The following is a 21973-nucleotide window of genomic DNA, read 5'->3' as shown; positions in this document are numbered from 1 at the left end:
ATGTGTTCTAGTGAAATGTCGAGTTTAACCCTCGGTTTTCAAAAATGTCGAGTTCATATCCCCTGTTTAACTAAAATGACGAACTTATATCCTCTGTTTAACTAAAATGACGAAATTATACCCTAAAATAAATAACAGCGTAACAAATCTCTCTTTCATTGATATTAACTCTTATATAAGAAAAACCAAATCAAATCTAAATCAGTACCCTAACTTCCAAATTCTCAATTTTGAAATAAAAATAGCATTAAATTGAAATTAAATAATAAAACTCATACCTCCTAAGAAATGACTTCATTCCGTGTTCGAATTGTAATTCTAAATCCTGAATTCTCTGTTCGAATATGCGATTTTGATGACTATCAAGTATCGATGTTTACCCATTTGTCTATTTCTGTGTTCTTCACAACTAAGAGACTGTTGTTTATTTTTTAGTTTTTAAATAAATTATATATATGGCGCGAATGAATAAAGATAATTGGTGTTTATATATAAATATTATAGTCAACGTCAATGAAAAGTCAATAAAAAGAATATTCGTGACATTGTTGTCTATTTCATGGTATAATTTTGTCATTTTAGTTAAACAGAGAGTATAATTTCGTCATTTTAGTTAAACAGAGGGTATGAACTCGACATTTTTGAAAACCGAGGGTTAAACTCGACATTTCACTAAAACATAGGGTATAAATGTGTTATTTTCCCTTTAAAAGGCGGTAAAATAGTGCTTAAGGATGTGTTAACATAATACTTCATCCCCAATGGCTTAGGTTGAGTGACAAGACTTCATGCATGTGAGGTGACCTCTAAGAAAATGAGAGAGTTCAATCCTTATGAAATGCAATATTGACATATAAAGATTATATCTTATAATTTGTGTTTAAATGTTCAATATAAGGTGTGGATCATGTGGGTTTGATCCAAGGTCATTGTCTAGATTAAACTAATTCACTGAACTTGATGAAAATTGGAATAACGAATTCCATCGTAGGCCCAAAAACTTTAGGTTTATTGTTAGTTCCCTTGGGTTTGCAGTGTCGGCTAACGGTCAAAGTTGATTTATTTGTATTATTTTGCTGATTTTCGTACCCAATTATCATTACTCAAAAAGAAAGAGAACTACAAATGATTGATTAAATGACGTGACAATATAATCTGGTTATGCCAATTTTAATTAGTTATTGACATAAAGTAGTAATCGGAGAAGCATGATCAGTAGCCAAACATGACCGCGTGGAAGGCTGAAGTCTTGAGGATGAACCTGGGGGAGAGACGCTATAGGATTATCGGGATATATGCCCCTTGATCCTTATAAGAGATTTGGTTTATGCTAAATTTCATGATTTCATCAGCAGGACGAGATCACATAGTTAAATAACGTAGTTAGGAATCTCATCTAAGCTTTTCAAGCGACAAATCTTAGAGTTAACATAGTGTTGCCTCTAGGAATTTTTGAAAGGCAACAACAGGTTGGAGCGGGAGCTTGAAGTTCTCAGTCATTGAACGTCACATATATAGAGACATAGTCACGACTTCCTTCCAAAAAGTCACTATCATCAAAGGGAACATCCAAACAGTAAAGATACATGAGAGAAATAGGGTACAGGGGGCATAAGAGAAAGAGGATCAAGGTTGTTTCTAGAGGATTGTACTTCCTAGAAACTGTCATTCATGATTCATAATACCTCTATAGTTGATTCAACTGAGTATACAAAGAGTTAGCCTACAATAGCATCTCAATTCAACTGGAGAACGATTAAGAAAGCTTGGTGTAGACATTCAAGATTCTGAAATCAGAAATTCAGAATCAAGTATTTCATCATATTCATAATTAGCAAGGGGAATTAAAAATTCAATGTCTGTTATTTCTTGTCCCAAATCAACGTCAAATGTATGTTGTCCCAAGCAATATAGGATACGTACTCTTGTTTTTCGCACTTTGAGCGTACAATTCGAAACACATATGACTATGAACTCAAGGGCTAAGTTTTGTTATATTAAATGTTTCGATACTTGTTTTAGAAAAAGACACACGTTTTAAAAAATAATCCAATTTTCTTTTCTTTTAAAGTTTAAATGCAGTGTATTTTTTTAACCGCATTCAATAAAACACATATAAGCATATAAGACGTAAGTCTTTATATCATTTCGTCGAGATCTTCGTATTGGTACTAAATTTTTACATGTGGGACCCCATTTGATCTATTTTTCCTTTTCTTTCTCTTTCATTTTCTATTACTTCCAATCACAGCATAGAAATTTGATTTTCGCTCATATTTTTCTTCTATTTTATTTTTCCCTCATATTTTTATTATCTCTTATTTTCTGACTTCCAAACGGGACTCGAGTCTTAAAATCTAAACGAAGTATTTTGAAGAGTCACAAACAATGTGCCTTTACTTCACAAATGCAGTAATTACGAAAATACCATTTTGTTATGACTTTAAGACATTAAGGTTTGTACAACTTCACGTCTTATTTAACATGCTCATTTACATATTTAGAGTGAATTCTTGAGTAAGAACTCTTACGTCACAAGATTTGATATAATAGTTTGACCTAATAATCATCACTTCAATTCGATTATTCTATCAACCACTTTAATAAAAATGTTTTGTATGACTATACTTATTTATTTCTTCATAGTTCGAGGATGTAGACTAGTAACAAATGAAAACTTCTAACTTTATTTATATCATCATAGCCGGATTATAAATTTCTGAGAAAGATATGATACGAATAAAAGTATGAATGATAGTGTGGTGGGTGAGTTCTTGGAAGTAAAGCGAGTTACTCCAATACTCTCAAAACAACATCCATGATCTACCACCGTAATCCAGCCTAAAGACGAGGAAAAGGCCTGTCCAATTCTCTCATGAGTCCATTTGCATAGTTTTTTTATAAATAAAAAAAAAAAAAAAAAAAAAAAAAAAAAAAAAACCCAAGGTTAATAGTGTCATTTCTCAAATACTAGAACTAAAAAAAGCCCATTTAGCCGAAAATGGTATTAACCAGAAGATCCAAGTAACGCGGGCGAATCAACCCGTTCATCCTTTCTTCTAATTTGTTTTTCAAAGATTTTGAGTCAGAGTTGAAGGACCAGATCGTCTATCAATCTCGCCGCAGAAAACCATGGGAGAGGTACCCACAGACGATGACTTGCTTCTCAAGGGTTTCTTCGCCGAAGTCGGCGAAGTCGAGAGAGACAACGAAGTTCTCAGGTTCTTTCTCGCTCTCTCGTTACACACTTCTGTACCATATGCAAGAGAAATTGATACGATATATGGTTTTACGTGATTCATCATGCGATTGGGTTTGGATTCTGGTTTTAGTTGATGAATTATTAGGGTTTCAAGGTGTTTATCTTTTTTTTCTTCTTTTTTCTCCAATTTTGTTTGTCTTGCGTTCTATTTTCCAACAGACTCGGATTACAGTTACTGATGGGTATTCCTATGATTGTGACTTGGATTTGCTATGAATTTTTGACACTCATGGATTGAGATTAGGCTGTCTGTGGCATATAAAGCTACACTAATGGATATAAAGGTTCTGATGTCTGAGTCGGTGCCGTATTGAAGGGAAGTATTTATTTGAGATTTTTCAAGTAAAATTATTGAAAATGAAACCTAGGTATCGGTGTCTGTATAAAAAATATATTCTTTTGCGTGGAACAACTACGTAGAAAGACCAAACCCCGGTGGCTTGTATCAGAAAGCACTCAGAAAACTACATCAGACTCGTTTAATATAAGTTGTTATGTTTTCGGAGATAAATTTGCTGATTAACCTCATTTTTTGTATTCTTTTATGTATAGTTTAGTTTGCTTTATCCGTTGTTTTTGCTTGATTCCCTTTGCTCCGTATGGACATAATGATAGTGGCTACGTCTCTCCTTAGATGATCTAAGAATTTGATAACCTGAAACACCATCATCAACACTTCTCTTCGTTTTTAAGTATTAGCAGTTTAATGCCACACTTAACGATCAGTCAAATCCAAATTGACATTTTTTTTTCTATTTAATGAAAATCAAACGTATTTATTTAGTTTTCATTTGCTCTTGAATTGCTCCTATCTTCAGATGGCCTATCTTTAGGAAATATGTAAGTTGTCTAGTTTTAGTTTCTAGGAAGATAAGAAGAAGAAGAAAAAAAAACTCTTATGAGGCGTATATATAAACTCCCAATTGTTTGATCTTCCATGGAATTGGAAAGTGTTTAATGTAGCATTTCCTTGAAGAGCATAGGTGGCTTGTTAGTTAATTGGGGAAATAGGTGGCCAATACTTCAAAGGTCCTTGAGGGAATTGCTTTTTTCCATTGCTTGGTTATGCGAGGTCTAAGTTTGCATATATTGTATCCGCTGATACCCGTGCTTTTGTTTTCCTTGTATGAGATGTATCGATATTCTGATACTAATAAATAAATAAATTGCAGGATCCTTGGGTGTTTTAAGTTGAATCCTTTTGAATACTTGAACTTATCATTTGACTCATCTCCGGAAGAGATTAAAAGACAGTACCGCAAGGTAATTCCTATGCGATGATGGAACCAGGAAGTCTATTTAGCTGTTTATTTCTTGTAGTCTGACTATTGATTTGACTAACTATTACGTTTGTAGTTATCATTGCTGGTTCACCCTGACAAATGCAAGCATCCTCGGGCTAAAGAGGCATTTGGAGGTTCATTGTTCTCCCAGTTTTTGCTATTTTATTTAGATATTCCTTCTTTTGTCTTAGCTTCTCTGACAGAAGTCCCATACTTAAGAGAGATCAACAAATTTGAAGGATTGATTTGTTTTATTTTTTTGAAGTGATTAATGTTCACATGTTCCACTTTTTAAAGAAAAATAAAATCCATGTATTCTTGCACTCTTTTTTTTTCTGCTTCATTGCTAGGGTCGTCGGCTATATTGACATGTAAAAGCAATAATGGTTTTTGTAGAGTTAGAAGTGATGTCATTCATTTGATTTCTATCTTAGTTTTTTAATTGTACTAGACTATGAAGTGTTCTATATTACTGGGAGACTGTCATTAAAAAAAAAAATAGAGGCTTCGTTTTTTCTTTATGTTAATTGTACTTGTTGACTTCTTGCAGCACTAGCGAAAGCTCAACAATTATTACTTGATCAGCAAGAAAGGGATTACATTCTTAGCCAAGTAACTGCAGCCAAAGGTCAATACTGTTTCTGGTGCCAAACAAAGTTTTCTTTACAGTCCCGCAATTAGTTTGGGTAACTAGTTTGTAATTTAATAAGTAAGGCTAATATGCAGATTGTTTAAGGTTAAGGTTGTTGCTACTGTTAACACCATGACCATGTCATGTGTATTCCTCATCCTATGCATTTGTCTTCAATTTCAGAAGAACTAAGGTCGGTGAGGAAGAAGCACCTGAAAAAGGATACAGCTTCCAAAATCAAGTCATTAGTTGAAGAGGTATGGTCATGTCTTGTATGTTTCTCATTTACACATTTGCTTTTAGTAATTTTCTGTTTCCTTGATAGCAGCAGTCGGAAAAAAAAATCGTTTCTCTTTTTGAGGGGTGGCTATACCTTATCTAATAACAAATGTAACTTATGTAACATTTGCATTTTCTTTTCTAGTACTGGTTTTGGTACGTTGGTTCTACAGTTTCAAACCTTGAATTGAATATAGTATATAAACACATTGTGCAATGTGGAGGATAGCAGCATAAAGCAGTCAGTCAGTCATGCAGGCTCTCTTTATTGTCTTGTTTAGGTCTCTGTTTCTTTCTGTTTTGGGTCCACTTTTTTTTTTTTTTAATAGAAGCCAATGTGAACGTCAACAGAATTACAAGGTTGGGTAAAGACGTTAAATGTTTTTCTTTTAAAAACATGTTGCAGGGTAAGTATGAACTACAACATGAACAGTCAGAGGAATTCCAACAAGAACTGAAGCTAAAGGTCAGACAGTTATTAACAGACCAAGAATGGAGAAGGAGAAAAATGGCAATGCGGGTATGTTTAACTGAGCTTTTTTCATTCCGCTGAATATTCAAGAGGAATTAAAAAAAATTGAACAGATTTCATAGAATTGAAAATCTTGGCAATAGTGACGAGAACAGGGACCAGAAAAAAAAAAAAAAAAAAAAGCAACCAGCCCCAATAAGAGAAAATTTCCTCTTCCCAATTATAGGGAATTTGCTAAATTCCGAGGATTTATTGACCCGGTTCTCTCTGGTTTGCATGTAGATATCTGAAGAGGAAGGTAGGTTGAAAAAGGACGAAGCGGAAACCAAAGAGATGTGGAAAAAAAAGCGCGAGCATGAAGAGCAATGGGAAGGAACACGAGAAAAAAGGGTTTGCTTCTGCATCTCCTCATAAACAACATCTATAGTGCATAACTAAGTAGCTTGTTTTTGTATTGTTTTTGGTTCTTTCACCATTCACATGTATGTTATAAATGGATCATAAGGTAGTTTCTCTTTAAAGGGTTGGTTTCCCACATGTCTCGTTAACTCTCAAATGCAAGCTCACTGAAGTCTCCAGGTTTCTGTCTCATCAATGTATTTGAGCTTTATCAATTATTGAATAGTACTTTGTGGAGAAGCAATACAATATAGTTAACTTCCTGCTTAAATGAGTCCGTTATACACTTTAGTGACGTGAATTGTCTATTAAGGTCTCTCTAAGCAAATCTGGTCAGTTATTTTTTTCACAACCATGGGTATACGGACTTTGCCCGACTAATCCCACGAGGCTGTGGCGGTTCGATCGGGAGACCCATTGGGATTATTATGTTGTGCGTTATTATAAACATTGCCCACATGATCTTTAGTCTTACTAATACCGGACAGCCTTGAAAGTTTGACCAACTATATCATACTTTATGTCTGATGCTCTCTGGCTTATTTTCTTGTCCTGCAAACATGTTTCCATGAATATATTTGTCTGTTCGTACACCAATATATTTGTCTGTTCATAAGCTAGTGGGACTCCCATGTCTATTTTCAAGGCTGTGTAATTTTCCTGGCAAAGTAGTTCGATAGTTCTGACTCGTATTCCAACTTAACTCGTGTCTCGACAGGTTTCGAGCTGGAGGGACTTCCAGAAATCTGGAAAGAAGGTGATATTGTCAGGCCGTACCTTTTTTTTCTTAAACAATGTTGTTTCAAATTTAAATTCCTAACCTCTGCAATTTCAGGCTAAGAAGGGAGAACTTCGACCTCCGAAGCTCAAAACGGAAGACCCCAACAAATCTTATGTACAAAGGCCGATAAAGAAAGGTTGATCGTGTGGCAATTGTGCCGTATTTCTAACACATGCTTATCAATCAGTACATTTACCTCAAATGAGAAACATTCAGTTGTTTATTTGAGGAGTTATGCGAGTGATGTTGTCCGTGTCTCTTGATATAATCAAATCTCTTGTACCATTTCCTAGATATGTGAATTATACTAGTAATGAAAACTCTGAAATAGGTTTTTGCTTTGGAATTTTGGTGGCCCCTCTGTGACGCAGGGTGTCCTGTTTACTAGTTTGGGGTACCATTTTGATGCAAATCAAAGAGATAGCATAAACAGTTTCTTTACTGATGATATATGTAACTATCAACTAATAGAATCCTGGACGACACGTATCATCAGATATTGTGATCTCACTTGAAATCATTCTAAGCATAGTACGTTCATCAATTTCAGCACAAAACAATATCTAATCAGTTTGTTCTCAAGTCTGTACGAGCAGGGGTCATCGTACGACTCTAATTCGTACTGGGACGGAGAGCACGTGGTACACTCTTTTTAGTAAATATACGATCTGCAATTTCGTGGTTTATCGGCAAGCTTTAGAGCTAAATTACTGTCTATGTCAGATATACTAGATTATCACTTGATTAAATCAAGAGGCGCTAAATTCAAACTCTCGGATTGTCGATGAAAATGTTCAAATTATTTCAGACCTACATGAATCCCAGAACAACCCAACTTTGATTTTGTGGTGCCAAACCTCCCTCCCAAATTTCAAACCCAATCAAAACCAGCAAGAGATGTCTGCGTTTGCTAAATAAATCGAATATGCTTACCGTCACTCTAAATGAATGACGCACTAGTATCTGTGGTAGCCCTTAGAGTCGACTAAATTAAGAGCATTACCAATTTTTTTTTTTTTATCAATTGTTAAGACAATAAAATACTCCTTTTTTTATAGTTTGAAGTGACGTGGTAAAGCTTAAAAATGTCTTGATACATATCACATTGTCATACTTGTTACTCTCCAATAAATCTTACTCTAAATTTACAATAGAGCATCCACTACAGATGGGTTAATTTAATAGAATGTATTCTATTTCATCAACTTTAACTGTACAGCTTATCGTACTAAAAAACACTCGTGAGCCTTATGGGTAAAAACGGCAGTACAGTAACACCCTACAAGTAATTTGGACAAAAAAAATCCCGAAAATCAACCTTTAATTAGCAGAAGATAAAATACTCCATACTCTCTCTAACGACCAAAACTTGACTTAATATTCTCGTCAAGGGGGACAATAAAAAAAAAATACAAAGTTGCTTGCTTATCTTCACACAAATGTTATGTTGTACAAAAACAGAGAGAATAAATACACAAAGCAACACCCTCTATGATACAAGGACGCTCACAAAAGCTAAAAAAATATATATGTCATCACAAATATGTCCTCTCAAAAGTGAGAAGCGGAACCTAAAAAAAAAGGCCATAGCACGAGGGATAAAAAAATTATTAACTTAGATGAGAAAAATACTCGGCACTACCAATCCATAGGACGAGCATCAGAGACTGATTTCTACCTGCTTGTGGCTCAATTTACAAGGTGGTGAGTGAATCAACTGCACTCGTTTTTGGCACCTCAACAAAGTAAAAATCTACCCGCTGCCCGCAAACCCGGATCCTGGTTTTGAATCTTCTCTTCAATCCAAGGCAAAAGCCAAAAAACTCTAAAAGAAACATACCCGTATTTTGGAATTTGGTGTATGAATTGGATGGGTCTATATAATGCTCTCTCTCTCTATACAGGACACCAAAAAACCCAGGTGGAAGGTATAAGCCTTTTCTTTCCCCTTTTCCGAATCTATTTTGTCGGATATGAACTCGGAATCGACTATATCCAAGCAAGCGAGCCTCGGTCGTTTGTTACTTGCGGTCGGCCCCTCGTTGGCGTTGGCGGTCTGTTTGCATTCAATTCCTGTTTCCATTGTTTTTATTTTTATATTAAAAAAAAAGATTAAAATCGGTCTGATAATGTGGCCACTGTACCCAACTAGTATATGCCAATATATATACCTGCATCCATGTGTCCTCGATGTGGCGTTCTGGAGATGTTTCTGGTGATGAAATCGCTGGGGGAAGTGGATGGATGAGTTTTGGCACCACAACAAGATCTCTGCCTAGAACTAAGATTGCTCCCGCGTTATTTGCAGTGCCTGTTTAAAGAGTGACAAATTTAGTTTATATCCTAACTATTACAACTAAAGGAGTTTATGAAGTTGCATGAAAAACTGGGATTCATCATTGGACGTACCACAATAATTTGTGGCAGAGAAGAGTGTAATCAGATGACCCTGAGCGAAACGCTCAAAGCCATCCATTACACATTCGTGCGCACGGACGATTAACTGAAGATCATTGTTATTGCAGAATTCCATGACGCGGTCAGGCTGGAGCAAAAAAGATGTAAATGTTTTAACAACCCAAACTGTTAAGTACTTCTCTAGTAAACTAAATAAATAAAAATAAAAATAAAAATAAAAGGATAAAAGAAAGCTTCCCATCTGTTTTGCGCATGGATACCTACTAAAAAAACAAGCATATTGGCACAAGTAAAACTCACCCCAAAGGTAACCAATCCTGGGCCCCTTGCATTTGGTCGTAAACCTTCCACGCTGTCATTTTCTGTGGGGTCAGACCTAACACAAAACAATAATGGAATTTTAATACCAGTTATGTTTAATCAGGTTGGAAAAAGATTTTAAACAAATAAGACTAGCACAAACCATAATAAATCCATAAGCACAATTGAGCCAGCTTCCATTGTGATTGGACGCTGAAGATTCTCAATTTGTTCAACATGATTTATCGACCGACCAATACCACCATGCATACAAATTATCTTTTTCTCGATAAGTGCTGCCAGAGGAAGCCAATTGAACAAACGGTTTATTCGATGCCATGCCCAAATTCCATCCCGTTCCCCCTATTGACAAATCAAGAAGTCGGTAAAAAAAAATTAAAAATAAAAAAATAAAAAACAATTGGCCAAGGAAAAAACACAGTAAAAGGTAACATAATACCATGCGCTCAATGCACTCGATTCGGAAGCCAAAAAGGGCATTGATATCCGCAGCTTCATGATTTCCCCGAATTAGATGAACATTTTGAGAATACTCAACCTGCAAAATTCCACCATTATGCCATTATTTTGACCAAGTAACGAGATTACCACTCAGAAGAATACAAGACATACCTTCAGAGCAAGTAGAAGACTAATAGTTTCTAAACTGTGCTGGCCTCGGTCAACATAGTCTCCTAAAAATAGATAATCGATATATCTGGAAGGTATTCATTAAAAAAAAAAAAAAAAAAAAAAAGAGTCAAAAGATTAGACAGAATTTCCCCACTCAAATGTTTAGGCTAGACTAAACACAGCCAATACATATGCTCTGCTATACTTCCAACATTCAACAGGGATAAACTAAAGTTTTAATTAATTTCTCAGATTTATTTCATTTTATTCTTCTAGTTATTTCCGATCCCATCCCCTTAAATATCTTAGGTGCTACAACTAACATTTCACCGTACTGCACTACACTCGGCTGCAATAGACCATTTTCATCAACTGCTCTTCCAGAGAAGACAATTCAATTTTATGAAACTAATATGCCAAAATGCTCATGCAAAATGCAAATAAGTTAACAGAATGATTAAACAGACAATTTCATTTGAAAAACTTACGCAATGTCCCCAGCAGTGGAAGGTGAACCGTACTCATCAAAAAGACGCATAAGATCTCCGAATTGCCCATGCAAATCACCAAATATCTTGATAGGAGCCTTAAGTTGTAAGACACTCGGTTCACTTGAAAATATCCTCTCAGCACTGTCACATAAATCTGCTATTTCATTGCAATCTAAGAAAAATTGTCGGCGGACAGGAGGTTTCCAGCCTCGAGGTTTCAGAAGATGAGCTATCACCTGATCAATGAAAGAGAGAACATAACAAAAATAAGTATACAAATAAAAATATAAAATAATAAAGTTATACACTTAGCACAGAAGAACTAATCCATTTAGAATTTATAACTTACCAAGTCAAATTTAATAAAATGCTAATTAACAAATAAAAAAGTAAAACTAATTCGCCAAGGATATGTGGCACAACAGTTTTGCACAAATTTGTCTCCTATCGTTGCACCCTAGGAGTTGAAAAGAAATTTAATTTTAACCATTTAAAGATGGTTTAAGTTTGAAAGATGGTTTAATTTTAACATAATTGGCCTAGCGCCCTTTAGCTTGTATCTTGCTTTTTCATAGTAAAAGCTTACTTTTTTCTCTATTTTTTTATCGAGTTTCTTCTAAAAAAAAAATAAAAAAAAAGTTTTAGAAAACATAACATTCTAGACATTCTCCCAATTCTACAGAAGACTTTTTGTAAATTTTTTTATAAAGAGCCGGCAACAATTAAATTCCTGATTTTCCGCACTAAAAAATAACAATGAAGAAATTGAATAAGGGAATATCATTAGTCATGCTTCACCTTCTTGGGTACACTATTAATAGACATCTGCCGATCTAATAATTTTCTGGCTGCAGTTGCACTTTCTGGGGTTCCATAGCTTACTCGCCTGCCTTCATTTTCAAACTGATCAATAGAGAGCTGTCTGACCATGCCACCCAGAGCCCCGCCAGTCTCAGCAGCTACAACAACCTGAATTTAAAACAAGAAAGGTGCTCAACAGTTTAAATAAGGGTGAGAAAATAAAAGGTAGGTATTTGGCCTAGCAGACTCGGGCTTTATCAAATGGTGGATATCATATAGAAATCAAATTCTTAATACTCACAGCTCTATGATGCAGTCGAACTCCAGCAGGAGGCATGCTATTTGGCCCAGCAGACTCGGGCTTGATCAATGTAGATATCTGTTTCCCACTCGGGGTTGCCTCTGAACCACGGTCTCTGTCAGGTAGATCAACTTCTCCATTGACTTGTCTTGCTTTAGCAGCAGCCAACGTGGCACTAATTGCTTCTGCTTCTGCTGCTGATGCTTCAACTAGGTATTCGACACCTTTGCTCAATCTTCTACATGGGCACTCCAAATTCAAGAACGAACGACCAAACACAGTCATCTAAACCCCCAATACAACACAACTTACCGTGATCCCTGAAGCATGGCATTCTCAGTGCTTATATCGGTGTAAATGTCACCATTCACAGGCGGGGCCACTGGATTTCCGACCACAACTGCACCATCAGGAGATGCTTCCGATATCGGCGGCCTATTTCGTTCATCAACAAAGTACCTCGTCGGCAGACGTCCTGTTTGGGCATTCGCAGCCGCTGCAGCAGCAGCGTGTGAAGCGGCAGATGTCGTTTCAGCAGCAGCAAGATCCTCGGCGACCAGAAGATCATCAAGCAGCACCCCTGTGGTGACACATATGCATCACATTATTGACCTATATTACTAGGTTACCACGGTAACATGTCAATGTGAGCCTAAAGGCTTCATAGTAAACCAGTTAATATCCTTCAACTTCAACTACAGTCCACAGACATTTCCAGCTATGGTCTTATAAATTGTATTTATTCATAAATGGTTCAACCACTCAATGCACTGTAATAAATATATTAGCACATGAAACAAAGAGGGGCCCTTAGGTTGCACAGTCAGGCTTGCAGTTTGCCATCATAGGGTCTGAGGTATTCATAAGGGCCACAGACCTGATGGGTAAAAAAATTCAATTTAATTGAAAAGAAAAAAAAAAGTACATGTAACAGGGCTTCTATTCAACATCAGGACTAGTAAATGCTAGATAGTGGAGAAGCGGGACTCTTAATTAATAAAATACTAGTCAAAATCCCACAATTGGCCAAGTGCTATCTAGTTTCGTTCTAGACAAAGCTTTCTTTTTCCCCTCTTTTTTAATATATTTTTCAGTTTCTCTTAAAAAAAAAATACTAGTCAAAAGTTGAGTGGGATGAGGCAGAGTTTTCATGGAACTATACTATTATTTTACCATACAATGAATGCAGACAAAATGCTATAGGGAATTACGGGTTTATGAAATGCTTATAAGAAAGTTCATGGAATAGTTGTATCAGCTGAGTCTGAACTGCAATTGAGACAGAGAGAGCATATCTTCGCCGGTTCATGGAATTTCGCAATAATTTATGAAGACTAAAACCATAATAACGAACCAAGTCTATAAAGAAAAAATCATATCATACCACCACGTAGACCGCCATAAATAAAGATCAAATCACCGACTGCAGCAGCAGCATGCCTGCATCTCCTGGTCAGCTCCACAGCAGCATCTCCACCGGCAGCATCGGCACTGTATCTGCCTGTTCTGGGGCTCGTTACAACAGACTTTGTATCGCACCAAACACCCGCTGCAGTATCCAACACTACATAGGGGAAATGGAGAAGAGTGTAAGATATACTAATAGAAGAAACGAACAATCTGTGATCTCAACAACAATGCGAACTTGTGCCAAAATAAAACAGATATAATAATAAGAGTAAAATCCTTCGGGATGGTCGAATCACAAAACTTTGAAATTCTGTAATTAACACATGCAGTGCAAGATAGCTGACTAAGAGCTCGATAATCAATTTTGATTCATTATAGAGGAGCTAACAGCCAGATAAACTTAATGTGTAAATGGTTGCCTCTAAGGAATAATCATTTACCTGCAACACTGGAAGAGTCTTCAACCATTCGCCCACCACCCAGTGCACCTCCGGATACATGTAATCGTGCATTTACAAAGACCTAGAATCACAATACATTTCATATTCTTAAAAATGTAACATATAATGCAGGGAATGATGGATATATAAAAACAACTAGCGATTAAACCCACAGCTGCATGCTGATATCGTGGAGATGGTGAAACCCCAGGAGCAATAGCCCATTCCCAACGTCCATCGCGGTGCTTAGCAAGTCCATATGCACTAGCTAATGGCTGCAAACAAAATAAAATTGTGCAACTAATTATGTCCCACAAATGCTTACGTATAAAATGGCTCTACATAATTTAATACCTAATCTGACTTGTAAAGGTCCTAAAAATAATAATCTATGTTAATTCAGCCAGACTAGTAGGAACAGGCTCTTTTTTTCCATTAAGATAAAACACATCGGAACAAAACAAGATGTCTTACTGCTCCTAAACTGATAAGGATATAAATTTATTCATTAATAGCATGAGTTTCATTGTGTGGAAAAAAAAACTGGTAATCTAATATTTATGAGGTATTATGCACTCAATTCTAAGGCATCAAAAATACTCTTAGAAGAGGGTTTTACAACTAGGGAAAACTTGTAGAGCCTAAAATTCATACAACAAGCATATGGAGGTTAGTTTGGTGTATTTGACTTGGCATTGATTCCAAAGCTTGCCATTTTAAAACAAGATTAAAATGGGCATTCCATAAATGGTTTTTAAGTTGTCACAAAAGAATGCATGAGAAAATTAGTGAGCGTCACTACATGTATTATAGCAACCACCAAAACAAGTTTCTTTCTAATTGAAAAAGCACCAAATGTTTACTTAAGCTTACCACACTGTTTGCATCTCTCCCACCACACAAGAGCAAAAGGCCATCAGACCGTGCACTTGCAGTGGCATACCTGATACAATTGAAACAAACTTCAAAATCACGCTGCTATTATTCCAGAAGATATTCCATCGGAAAAAAAAAATAATAATAATAATACAACACTACCCGCACGTGCAATAAGCACCAGTGGTAATAAGCATATTTAAAAGTCACCAAGATCCTAGTACGATGGAAAAGAGATATTACATGCAAGGTGGAGGACCCTCTCCTTCTGGTTCCAATTTGCGCCATTCATAAGGTTTGGCAGCCGTATCTAAGGCCCACACATCAGCTAAAGGTCGTTTTCCTGAAGAAGAAAAAAGCGCCCAATCCATCGTCGTTTGAGTTTTACGTATTCTCAAAATATAATGACCATTCGTCACAAATTTCATAGAGATTAATTAATTAAAAAAAAAAAACCAATGCTTGAAATGCTCACCATCATTCCCTCCAATGGCCATTAGATATCTCTGCCCCACCAAAGCCATTACATGACCATAACGAGGACCTGGTCCAGGGCCTTGAACAACAACTCTGCACAACACCTAGTTCAGAATACAGCAGACAAAAGAAAATCCCTAAATCACAACGCGGCTATAATATATCTCTATTTGTCAAACCTATGCCATCTAGGTCGCTGTTGTGTGAGATCAAGAACATGAAGATCCTCTGCAGACAAACCAGCTGGACCAATTCCACCCTGAAAAACAGCATTAAAGAATGAATCAAGAAGGTAATAATACAGAATCATAAAAACAAATTTTGACTGAAAATATCATTTGCAATAATAACAAAAGTAAAAAATAAAAAAAAAATACAACACTAACCTGAATAACAACCATAGTACCAACAGCGGTAGCTACATGCGCAGCCCTCGGCGTGGGTGGCTCTCCAAATGGAGTGATCCTGTGCAGTCCAACATAAGAAACTCATCCAACATAACGGAAAAAGAAAGGAAATTAAAGATAGAAATCTGCAATCCGTTTCCATTCTTACCTAGACCATTTATTCGTCAGCACATCATAACAGTGCACATCAGCCGTGGCACCCGCAAGACCTGAAATTCATGCGAAAAAACCGCAAGTGCCATATCAGAGCTCAACGGAAGAAACGTAAAATTTAATCGGAAATCTGAATCACCTCCCATGCAAGAAAAACATGCAGTGTTGATAAAGACTCCGATTAAAATAGAAACAAGGCAAATCTTAAGTTACCATAACGAGGCTCAATCAGGATAATTTCCGTACAACTACATTCATAGCATAAAAAATGAGGGGTTTGATATGAGTCAATTAGGTCAATATAGAGACGTACGGATTCCGGCGCTCCCAGCGGAGGAGGGCGTCCCGGAGGCGGCGGAATTGCCCTCGAGGGCGGTGGCCCCGCCGAAGAGGATGAGCCTGGGGCCGATGTAGCCCGGCGAGCCTTCCTCCCCGACGGCGGCCACGGCCGTGAGCGTGTGGCCGCACCTCGGCCCCGGCCCGTCCTCCTTCTTCTCCATCACAGCATTCACCACCGAATACGTCGGAGCGTGCCGCGGCCCCACCACCGGCGCCTGCGTCTGGGCCGCGCCGCCCACGGCCTGTTGCTGCTGCTGCGCCGCAGGAGAAGGCGGCGGCGGCGGCGATGGTGCCGGAGATCCATCCTCGCCGGACTCCGGCTGCTCCTCCGTCTGCTCTCTCTCCCCCCGCTCCTCTACCGCCGGATCGTGATCGTTCTCCGCCACCATCGCGGCATCCACGTCCATTCCTGCTCCGCCGCCGAAGATTTCTCCTACAACCCTGGTTCCCAAGATCCGAGCTAGAATTCCGACGAACCAGAATTCCTATTCACCATTTCCGGAATCCAATTCCTCAACCCTAACTTAGATCGTCTCTTTCCAATAAACTTTACGAATAAAATTAATGCCCCGAGAAAATTCTAGGTCTTTTTCGTTTTCGTATTTGCCTCTCTCTATCTCTCTCTCTCTCTCTGCAAAGCTCGCCTCGCTCAAAAGAAGAAACAAGGAGAAAGATAATCTCGAACAAACCCAAGAATTACAAAGGACATCGAAGTTGTAATGGAAATATATTTACTTTATATATAAAACACAAATCTCTTTCTATTTTCTCTCTTTTCTCTCTCTAAAAAAACCATTCTCTTTCTCTCTCCACGAAATAACAATCGTTGGCTTCCTTTTGCCTAGAAAAAATTAATTTGCGATATTCATATATCTGTGCCTCTCGTAAGCTTTTGCTTTTTAATTTTTATTTCTAATTTTTTGTTTGTTTATTTATTTTTCGGGTTTGTTATTTTAGTTGGATGAATTGGAAATGTCTTTTTTTTTTCTTTGAAGGAAAATTGGAATGAGGTGATGTGTTGTATTTTTTATTTCTTTCCTAATAATTACTTATTTTCTTTACTTTTCTTTGTCTCTCTCTAGAAGATAGTCTATTTAGATCTTTGGATTTTACTTTTCTCTCTCTAATTACATCAGCTTTCCCACCATAAACACAAAATCACAGGTCACAAATAAATCATCAGCTTTTGAAATTGAATTTGTAATAAATACATAGTAATATGCACCACGATCAATATATGAAGTAAAAATGTATGAAGTTCTCATCACAATTCACAACAACAACAAAATCATATTAAATTTTACAACTTCGTTGTATGAGATGTTGAATTTACGGTTTTAAATGAATTTGCAATTTTATCAAATTAAAATTAAAACTTTATGTTTTATAAAATTTAATTTTAGACCTGAAGGTTCTGCTTATTATTTTGATAAATAGTAGGCTGCAATTATTAATCATACTCGACTCAAGTTTTTTTTTTTTTTTTGTTAATACTCGACTCAAGTTATGTGTTACTACTCTTACAATATTGCACAGCTAATCAATTGCTGTTAAAATTCAACTGAGTAACAAACCTAGCATTTTTTTAGGGGGTGAATCTAACATTGTAACCAAAACTGATAGCAAAAATAATAAATCATCCTAATTTTGGCTAGAGTGTTGATTAAGTTAATGTGAAGTTGCAATATTAGCTGTTTTAAAGCCAGGCTTGCTAACTAATACCTGCCCTAATAGAACATGCACAACGTAATAAATCACCAAATTCAACATAAATCTTGTTTAATAAATCAGGCAATTGCTAGTTCTAATAATACCTACTATTAAAATCTATCTCAAATGATTTTTAAATTAAGACTATAAAAAACCCTTGCTCTAAATAAACATGATCTTAAAATATAAGGCAATTGCTCGTTCTAATAATACCTACTAATAAATCTATCTCAATTGATTTTTGAAATTAAGATTATAATAAGGAAAAAAATCAGAAATTGTTTGTTTTAATAGTACCTACTAAAAAAATCTATGTCAAAATATGATCTTGTACATTTCCAATATTTTTTTAAAAAGTAATTGGCGGAAATACATTTATATGGGTATGTTTTTTTTTATGTAATTGGCTCAAACTAAAGGTGTCAAAAGAGTCGGGCCGGGCGGTCCAACCCTTCTTTTTCAAGCCCAAACGAGGCTCGGTTCCGGGTCCGATCTAAACTTTTTTATTGGAGGGTAAAGTCGGACCTAAAAAATATGACCTTAGGCCCAAATCAGGACCAATCCCACGACTCTCGAGGCCGGGATAGGGCCCGGCTTGAGAAGGGTCTAATTTGAGCTTCAAAAATCTCAAATTATAATCATAAAAAATAACTCAAGCCCAACTCAGACCATTCATGAAGCTTGATTTGGCCCGACCCTTTTTCTGAAAAGGGCCGGATCCGTCCAAAACCTCTAAAAGAATGGTCGGGCTAGTTAGCCCACGAGCGGTCTGGCTCAATCGACAGCACTAGCTCAAACCATTGATTTTGTGAGATATTTTAATTTATTTTACCTATAAGCACATCAAATTTTGTTTTTTAGCAAAAACAATATTCTTTTAATAAAAATAAAAAATAAAAATAACCATATACACATATTTACCTAATGTGTGAATCTGATGCCGAAACCAATGAAGAGTCGGCCGTCAATGGGCATCCAGACCCGCTAGGCAAAGCCATTGACAAGCGTGTCGACGAGGAAGAGAACCCCACCGAAGAACATGGACCGTTCCCGTCCAAATCAGCTAGTGACATAGCTAGCCACCAGCGAAGAAACAAGCGCCGCCAGGTAAAGCAACAACGTGAACAGTGTCAGCTTCACGACGTGAACAGTGGAACGTGTTGACAATAGTACCTTCCCTCATATTCTTCCTATTCAAAACAATAAAAAAAATTAAAAAAAAAAAAAAAAAAAAAAACTTCTCCAAGAAGGTATTCGTCGAAGTGACACCACCTAAAACAAAACAAAAATACAAATAATCGGTGTCAGTGTTATAAACACACGAGAAAGTAAGTTTTCTTTCTTAAAGAGAGAAAGTAAGTTGGTTGTATTAGCAAAAAACATAAACACAAATGACGTTTTACGATTAAATCCGGGTCTTGTGGAAGCATCAATTGAGAATGAAGTCGTGGCTGGAAGAAAACGACAATTGAAGTATATGTAGTATGGGTTTTTACAAAGCCAAAATTGATGACACATTTAAGGCCGACTGCGTAGATTGCAAAAAGAAACTTGACGAGTGATCGAAAGATGAGACTAACTCGTTTAAGTAAGCATTGGGGAAATTGTCATCGCTAGACTACATCAATATGACAAATGTCATTCATCACATGCAAAACAAAAGAGAATATTTATACAATTATTATACATGTTTTTTATCCATAATTTTAAGGAAAGGATCTCGATTAATTTAATTTGTACAATCGGTGCCGCTTTACCTGTCGGAGATGGCACCGAACAAATTCAGAGGAGGGTCGAACATCGGGTTCCAGCTCTCGATCACTATCGGAATCGTGGTGGCAAACGTACTCAACTACTGGTTCACGGAAGCCTTCACCAGAATTGCATGGCGGCTGAGCCTCGGCGGCGCGATGGTCCCTACTCTCGTCATCACCATTGCCGTCGTATTCCTCCCTGACACCCCGAACTCGTTGATCCAGCGTGGGGAGCACGTGAAGGCGCGTGAGATGCTCAAGCGCGTGAGGGGAATCCCCAACGTGGACGAGGAGTTCGCCGACTTGGTGGCGGCCAATGAAGAGTCGTTGATGGTCATGCGGCCGTGGAAGAACATGACAGAGAGGTGGTACAGGCCTCATACCACGATGGCCGTTCTCATTGGCCGTGTTGTTCCGGAAAAGCCCGGCTCTTGCTATTTCCAATAATACCAACTGAATATATGCATGTGATTCTATAATAAAACACTCATTTGTTGCTGCTTCTTTCTTTAATAAAATAAGGCATGAGTATTGAAAATTGTTTACAAAATAAGTATTTGATATGTTACGTATATGAATTATGCTACAACTCTAGCGACTAGTGTGGAAGAAAATCCAACCAAACAATCAGTTAACAGCGTTTCTCCACATGGTTACGGACAAATAGCAAATGAGAGTAAAATTAAAAAACTGACGATTCAATTAAATTATTGTATTATTTAAGTAGTATGCTTAGAAAATATTAACCAAGTATTAAAAAAAAATTAGGGTACACACCCATTAATGCTGACATACCTTAAAAATCTCAATACAAATATAGATTTAATCTCAAGTTGACCTGGATTCAGTGATAGAGCTAAATGAAAGCTTTCATGTGGTTCTGTTGTGTTATGCTTTTATCATCCCTTACACGTGGCAACTAGAAGAAATCAACAGAGAATCAGTTACAGTTTCTGCAAGACTGTTGAATTATCTACACAGTTGCTTAGTTGGAAAGCAAATAAGGGCAAGTCTATAAATAGGAGAAGTTAGGCACATTCTATATAACACATTGTATTCACATAAACATTCCATATTCAGGGAAACATTGAGAGGCTTGAGATAGAGAAAGAGAGTTGGTAAAAGACTCAAGATTGAACAATGGTGTTTTGAGTGAATTGTAACCGGAGTGTGAAAGAGAGTTCTATTTGGTTGATAGTTGATTGATCTCGAATGTTGGATTAGGTCATTCTAGACCTAACCAGTGTAAAATGTGTATTTATTTCTTGTGCAGGAAGTAATCTTGATGATATTGAGAAATTCAAATCTGTAAAGGCATTTTCATAGCAATTGGTATAAGAGCCTATTGTTTCGTTTGAGCGGCCAAGAATGCGAGTCAACAAGGTCGAGGTGGAGCATTTCGACAGGAAATGAGACTTCTCACTGCGGCGCGTGAGAATGAGAGCCGTGTTGGTTCAAATGATAGTGGCTAAAGTGCTAGGAGGAGAAAAAGAACTATTTGCAATGCTGACAGCAACATAGAAGGCATATATTCTAGAAATCACGTACAACACTCTTGTTCTTCACCTAGGAGACAAGTTCTTGCGTGAAAGCTTGAAGGAAAAATCTGAAGCAGGGGACGGGACCATGAGATCCCATTTTTTGAGCTCCAAATGGCCAACTTTATCCACAACACGTTGTAAATGAAAACATAAAGTCATAGATAAACATCAATCGAGCCAATAAAGGATAGTGACAATAATAATACTAATAGCTAAACAAGTCCCCACAAAGATAAACAAAATGATACTAATAACTAAACAAGTCCCCAAAAAGATAAACAAAATAATACTAATAACTAAACAAGTCCCCACAAAGATAAACAAAACTCTCCTCCTGAATCAACTATCGTCAACGACAGGTCTGGCGGGGAAATCATCCTCGGTGACGTACTTGGACCAGAACCAATGCTTCTTCCAGATGTGGCTCATCTCGTCTATGGAGATCCCCTTGGTCTCCGGCAAGAAGAAGTAGATGAAGGCTGTTATGACAACTGTTGTGTGGGATTTTTCCCCATCCAAAAAACGTCAAGGGCCAACTCAAGTAAGGATGCATGGCAACCCCGACCCAAAGAGAAGAGCCCGGGATTGAGACAAGTCGAGCTCACCCCTGAGGGGACCTCCCATCCCGACCTCTAGCCAGGCTCGACCTCCAGGCAGGGTCGACCTCCAGGCAAGCTCGACCTCCAGGCAGGCTCGATCTCCAGGCAGGCTCGACCTCCAGGCCAGGCTCGACCTCCAGCCAGGCTCGGCCTCCAGTCAGGCTCGACCTCCAGCCAGGCTCGACCTCCAGCCAGGCTCGACCTCTACCTCATGTC

At 37.4% G+C, this 21973-nt stretch overlaps 2 protein-coding genes and 1 pseudogene across 3 annotated transcripts; 2 read left to right on the top strand and 1 right to left on the bottom strand.

Annotated features, from left to right (window-relative positions):
- Positions 1 to 2991: 2991 nt before the first annotated feature.
- Positions 2992 to 7604, top strand: LOC149381116 (Chaperone DnaJ-domain superfamily protein). Its single transcript, XM_089600900.1, has 9 exons — positions 2992 to 3221; positions 4435 to 4525; positions 4619 to 4679; positions 5096 to 5173; positions 5360 to 5433; positions 5862 to 5975; positions 6210 to 6317; positions 7045 to 7083; positions 7162 to 7604. Exons 1-9 carry the CDS (start codon positions 3133 to 3135, stop codon positions 7246 to 7248), a joined length of 741 nt encoding a protein of 246 aa, XP_089457026.1. The 5' UTR covers positions 2992 to 3132; the 3' UTR covers positions 7249 to 7604.
- Positions 7605 to 8409: 805 nt separating this feature from the next.
- On the bottom strand, positions 8410 to 17029 carry LOC149381115 (serine/threonine-protein phosphatase BSL3). 2 transcript variants are annotated; one of them, XM_089600898.1, is made up of 21 exons: positions 16128 to 17029; positions 15810 to 15870; positions 15641 to 15719; positions 15434 to 15513; positions 15253 to 15347; positions 15021 to 15120; positions 14775 to 14844; positions 14075 to 14176; positions 13902 to 13983; positions 13436 to 13615; positions 12364 to 12631; positions 12052 to 12289; positions 11748 to 11918; positions 10947 to 11185; positions 10459 to 10543; positions 10286 to 10384; positions 9989 to 10188; positions 9826 to 9901; positions 9517 to 9652; positions 9279 to 9418; positions 8410 to 9180 (listed from the first exon to the last, which is right to left on the bottom strand). In XM_089600898.1, the coding sequence occupies exons 1-21, from the start codon at positions 16558 to 16560 to the stop codon at positions 9097 to 9099; spliced, it is 3018 nt and encodes a 1005-aa protein (XP_089457024.1). In that variant the 5' UTR covers positions 16561 to 17029; the 3' UTR covers positions 8410 to 9096. The 2 variants fall into 2 exon arrangements, with proteins under 2 accessions (XP_089457024.1, XP_089457025.1); XM_089600899.1 differs by having other exon boundaries at positions 12052 to 12286.
- A 2600-nt stretch (positions 17030 to 19629) lies between these two features.
- LOC149381114 (sugar carrier protein C pseudogene) lies at positions 19630 to 20064 on the top strand (annotated as a pseudogene).
- The last annotated feature ends 1909 nt before the right edge of the window (positions 20065 to 21973 follow it).

This window comes from Urtica dioica, chromosome 11, assembly GCF_054948205.1.
Source record: "Urtica dioica subsp. dioica isolate 48M chromosome 11, U.dioica_male_clone48M_v1_H2, whole genome shotgun sequence".
Lineage (NCBI taxonomy): Eukaryota > Viridiplantae > Streptophyta > Magnoliopsida > Rosales > Urticaceae > Urtica > Urtica dioica.
The sequence above is the reverse complement of the archived record's forward strand: the minus strand, read 5'-3'. Positions and strand labels throughout refer to the sequence as shown.

Bases quoted from the DNA above. Each gene is read 5' to 3' on its own strand.
- LOC149381116 (XM_089600900.1), top strand. From the start codon at position 3,133: ATGGGAGAGGTACCCACAGACGATGACTTGCTTCTCAAGGGTTTCTTC. The intron at 5,174-5,359 runs GTCAATACTGTT...CTTCAATTTCAG, and splicing joins CCAAGTAACTGCAGCCAAAG to AAGAACTAAGGTCGGTGAGG. The intron at 7,084-7,161 runs GTGATATTGTCA...CTGCAATTTCAG, and splicing joins TCCAGAAATCTGGAAAGAAG to GCTAAGAAGGGAGAACTTCG.
- LOC149381115 (XM_089600898.1), bottom strand. From the start codon at position 16,560: ATGGACGTGGATGCCGCGATGGTGGCGGAGAACGATCACGATCCGGCG. The intron at 15,514-15,640 runs GTTAGTGTTGTA...GCTGTTTTTCAG, and splicing joins GTACTATGGTTGTTATTCAG to GGTGGAATTGGTCCAGCTGG. The intron at 13,616-13,901 runs GTAAATGATTAT...TCCCCTATGTAG, and splicing joins AGACTCTTCCAGTGTTGCAG to TGTTGGATACTGCAGCGGGT.